The sequence below is a fragment of the Chanodichthys erythropterus genome, chromosome 5 (genome assembly GCF_024489055.1).
Source record: "Chanodichthys erythropterus isolate Z2021 chromosome 5, ASM2448905v1, whole genome shotgun sequence".
NCBI lineage: Eukaryota > Metazoa > Chordata > Actinopteri > Cypriniformes > Xenocyprididae > Chanodichthys > Chanodichthys erythropterus.
In genome coordinates this window covers 24,149-29,215 of record NC_090225.1, presented here as the reverse complement: position 1 = coordinate 29,215, position 5,067 = coordinate 24,149, and the positions used below count along the sequence as shown (strand labels likewise).

At 38.8% G+C, this 5,067-nt stretch overlaps 1 protein-coding gene across 1 annotated transcript; it reads left to right on the top strand.

Annotated features, from left to right (window-relative positions):
- The first annotated feature begins 206 nt into the window (after positions 1 to 206).
- Positions 207 to 2,403, top strand: LOC137020402 (beta-mannosidase-like). The gene is made up of 4 exons (XM_067385875.1): positions 207 to 554; positions 661 to 828; positions 1,889 to 2,053; positions 2,224 to 2,403. The coding sequence occupies exons 1-4, from the start codon at positions 516 to 518 to the stop codon at positions 2,401 to 2,403; spliced, it is 552 nt and encodes a 183-aa protein (XP_067241976.1). The 5' UTR covers positions 207 to 515.
- Positions 2,404 to 5,067: the final 2,664 nt, after the last annotated feature.

Below are 5,067 nucleotides of genomic sequence, written 5' to 3'. Positions count from 1 at the left end.
TGATTAGGGCTGTCACTAATGATTATTTAGGTAATTGAGTAATCGGTCGATTATTTTGACAATTAATCAAGTAATAGGGTTTTTCGTGGTAATAAGCCTTTAAAATGACTGAAAACACATATATGATAACAATGAGGCAATAATATTTGGTTCAAATAAAGTATCAAAAATGGTTTTATAGAACAGCACTGTTTAAATGCCTGCAGAGGGCGCCAACGGCCTTACAGCAGATCTAATCCTTGTTTGATTCAAATCTTTACTTAATCTTTAATATTTGGCCACTTATTTACAATAGAAATGCTACAGCCACTGTGATAATTAATGAATATGAATATGCAACATGCAAACTTAGAGTGAGAGTTTAAACTTTTATTTTGAAATCACAATGAACATTTCACAGGTTTATAAATGATTTACCTCACAAATCTGATGAAATGGCTCATTGCGTTCCCAGATGAACATTAGAATCGATCCAAACTCACAGCATATGCAGAGATGGGATTCTCATCCCTGGAATGTGCCACTTCCCGTATTTTCCTGGTTACTCGTCACCGGTAAATTGCAATCGTGATAGTCCTAGATCTGATGCTCAGAAAAACAGCTTTATCTCACTGACCCACCAGGCATTGTTTGCACTTTTATTTTATTATTGTGCTTCAGGTTCGCCGGTTGAAATCTCACCCGTCTGTGGTCATCTGGAGCGGGAACAACGAGAATGAAGCTGCCATGGCAGCTGACTGGTTCAACATCTCTGCTGCCGAGCGGCCGCTGTACGTGAGAGATTACGTCAGTCTGTACGTGGAGAACATCAGAGACCTCGTGCTGCAGGTGAGACTGACACACACAGACTTACATCACACTTCTGCCTTCAGTGTTATCAGCGAATGCTGTGCTTTAATTCAGGAGGACGGCACGCGTCCGTTTCTAGTGTCCAGCCCAACCAATGGGGTCGAGTCAGAGAAGGAAGGCTGGGTGGCTTATGACCCCTATGACCCCCACTATGGCGACACGCACTACTATAGCTATTACAACGATTGCTGGAACTGGACTGCTTTCCCACGCACGCGCTTCGCCTCTGAGTACGGCTTCCAGTCCTGGCCTTCGTTTTCCACCCTCCGTAAGGTACTTTCTGCTTTTACTGGTTTATTTTTGTGACCGCAAATCCGACTAATGTCACTAGTTTAAAAGGGGAAGTGTGTCCTTTTTATGCCAGTAGTGGAACCAAACTGAACTGCACTAGTAAAGACTTTCCATCTTCGATTGTTTGAACAAGCAGATAGTTCAGACTCCGCCACAAACGCACAGTGCATGTGACATGAATTTCGACACCAGAAGTGCGTACTGTGCTGTTAAATTGTTTTGCAGTAATTAGTTTATCTACAAGGTGGCAGCCGTGCTCTGGGGATGTCGATTCACAAGGTAGTCGAAGAAATACAGAACAGGAACACGTGCAAGCTACAGCGACAGTGGAGGAAGACATAGACGAGAGACTGTTTACATGGGTTTGAGATTGATCAAAACTGCCTGTGTACGAGTCAAATGAAGTATGCATTGCAAAGCTGTGCGTTCGACAGTGTTTATAAAAAACAAAGTGTACTTTGGGCCTAATTCAACAATTCATCAGAGCACATTACATAAGTACAATAAAAAAACAGTCTTTCAATGACACCCTTGTAACAAAAAAACACTTTAGCATACTTGCACGTCAGGCTACGTCGCATGCTACAGCGTACACTCGACACAGAAGTATAAATCAGCCTTAAATCCCACAAGCTTGCGTCCACCAGCAGTTGTTAGACCCACACTCCCCCCAGTGTCCAACAATGGAATTACAACACATTCATAATGCATAAGCCTTCTTATTTCCCAACTCCTCCGCTCCAACCAGGTCTCAGTGTCTTCAGACTGGGATTTCAGCAGTAAGTTCTCGTCTCATCGGCAGCATCATGAAGATGGGAATCAGCAGATGCTGAAGCAAGCAGAACTACATTACATCCTCCCCAACCGCTCCGACCCGGTGCAGAGATACAGAGACACTCTTTACATCACTCAGGTCAACACCACATTCATACACTGATTCAGCTTTACAGTATAATTACTGTACATCATTACTGTATTCTTGATCAAGAGACTTCTGTCAAAAACACAAATAAATCTTACAGACCCTAACCCTCGAACCGTAGTGTATATGTCAGATGATTTCACACGCTTTGGTTTGATCAGGTGATGCAGGCGCAGTGTGTGAAGATTCAAACAGAGTTCTACCGCCGCAGCCGCAGTGACATCGTCGAGGGCAAAGGTCATACAATGGGCACTCTTTACTGGCAGCTCAATGACATCTGGCAGGGGTCGGTCATTACACGCCCCTTTCAGCCGATTGGTCTATCAAATATGAGCCAATGACGTCATCTTCAGTTCGTTCAACAAAATAATAGTCCTCTGCCGCTATATCAGTAGATGTCATAAATCGGCTTTCTTCTGTGCAACCTAACGCGTATTTCACAGAAATATGTTTGCACAGATAAAAAAAAAGGTTTAAAAACCCTACAGTAAATTTAATTAAGTCTGTTTAAGCTGTCATTGTGTTTTTAAAATGTAAAATGTAAATGCCTCTACATCTGTTACCAAGTGCATGACATCCTGTGGGCTACTACCACCGATCAATAGGCTATACATAATGATAGACTATTCTCTATTATAGATCAGTGGCTACTGCACTCATTTTTTCTTTTTTTCTTTTTTTCTTATTTTAATGTTTTGTTTACATTTTATACATTTAAATTCAATCATTTAGCAGATGCATTCCTTGCAGAAGTAGACTATGCAGTCATATTAGAAAATAGGCTATCCACTAGGTGGCAACACTTAATAACGGTATCACCATCAGGGGGCTTTTTAGTTTTCCTTAGTTTATAAATGGCCATGCTGATTTTATCTCTTAAATTAAACACTTTTATGAACACAGTGAAATTATTATATGTCACAGTTTACTTGCTATCTTCACTTTTTCTGTCTTTCCTTAGCTTTTGAATGAATTAGCTATAAATGGCCCTGAACATTTTACTTTCAATTTCGATTTAACGGCTATTGGCGATTCTGCGTCAATTGCTTTAGTGGACAACAGCAAAACAAAAACTCTCGTATATTAAACATAGAACTATCTTTGTAATTATTTTATGATCTTTTATCATCTTTGTAATTATTTTATTTTGTAAATATATGTGGTTTAAACAGCGGGAAAATTTACTGTATGCAGTTCTGTGGATGTTTTGGAAAACTTAAACTAAACGAAAATGATTGTTGCTTTGTCAGTATAATTACTGTTTTTTTCCCCCCCTGACTTTTTAACTGATGCGATCATCGTTTCATTAACCGACAAGATTATATTAAATTAGAATTAAACGAAATTTGACAAATGTCTGTGAATCATTAAAAAAATCCCAGGGGTTTAGTTTTAGCCTACATCAGTGGTCACCAACCTTTTTAAGCCCAAGATCCCTGACCTCGACCTTTTTGAAAGACAAGATCTACTTGATAGAAAAAGACAGCCCAGATTGTATTTAGTATTTTTTTGTGGTCAATGTAGATACTGATTTATTTATTTATTTTTACAAGCAAATTGGCCGATTCTGATACTGGTTGCAGATATTCATTATTAATATTATTATAATAAACAAAAATACATAGCCATTTCAAATTGGGAACCACTGCTTTTTGATCACAATCCAAACAAAGATACTACGCACGTTGCATGAGCAGTTTTTTAGTTTTTTGTTTGAATTAGATTTAATTTCTGGATTTAAAGCAGAAACAGAACAGTCTGACTTTATCTTTGTGAAATTGTAATTTTCAATTATGCTACATACACAAAAAAACATGAAACAAAAACGTAAATTCAACAGCAGGTGGCACTTATGGAGCAGCAGTAATACAGTGTTTCCTTGGTTACTGCTGTAAACAATACTGAAATGCGCTAATAATTAGCTGCTAATATAGGTAAGAGGAAAATAAAATGCCATTGCCATTGAAATCTTTCTGAAGACTGATCTCCTTTTAAAGATGCATTCATATAAGCCCTCACCCAAATTCATTATTTATATTTTCTTCCTATATTTCGAGCATCGTGAACAGTGAGCTGATCTGCCTGCTACGGAATTGTCTCCTCTCTGCGTCCGTCTTAAGCGTCTCTGGCCTCTTGTTAGCGGTTACAGACTCAGAAATGATGTGGGCTATTTACCTTTATATGTCTGTCCCAGTAGCGCCCAAAAAATAAAATAAATACAAAAATACAGTACAAAGACTGGAGATATTTCTGTTATTTTCTCGAGCTACTGGAACAGTGATAAAGATCGACCGGTCGATCGCGATCGACGGGTTGGCGACCACTGACCTACATGAACAAATAGCAGAATAAACAACAGAACATGAGGATTCATCATCATCACGCACCTGCCGCGCTTCTGGGAATGGAGAACAAAGGATTCAATTATAGCATAAAAGGAATAAATAGCCTATGTCTATGCGCGAAATTTATTTCACTTAAGTAATTAACATACGTATTACCAAAATGAAAGGGAAAAAAATGCGACAATATGAGATTAGATGGTTAATTTTTGAGAAGTTCTCAAAAAGGAAACCAAGACGGCAGAAAATGTCTTTGTTTATTTTACGAGCAATTTTGTTTTTATTGTGAGTGTACAAAAATAATAGGCCTCTTTAACCCTTCACAGATTCGAATGGTGTTACATATATTTACATATATTTGATTCTCACTTCCTGCTTCGCTACTGTTCGGACGCTCTTGCTTACAGCTCCGCGCTTTGCTCTATTGCTTTTATATTTTATCTCCTAATTTTAACTTCAGCAAATCAACACAGTGCTCAAACGACAAATCTTGGCAACAACAATCTTTTTAACTGGAAGAATTGCTACACAAAAGGGGAATTTTTATCCAACCAGCCTCCCACTGACGGCAGCCATCAGCTTACGTTCCGGAGAAGGGAAAACACAGCTGCCTACATCCAAAAGGATTAGAAATAATATGCCTCCTCTGGTTGAAGAATCTAC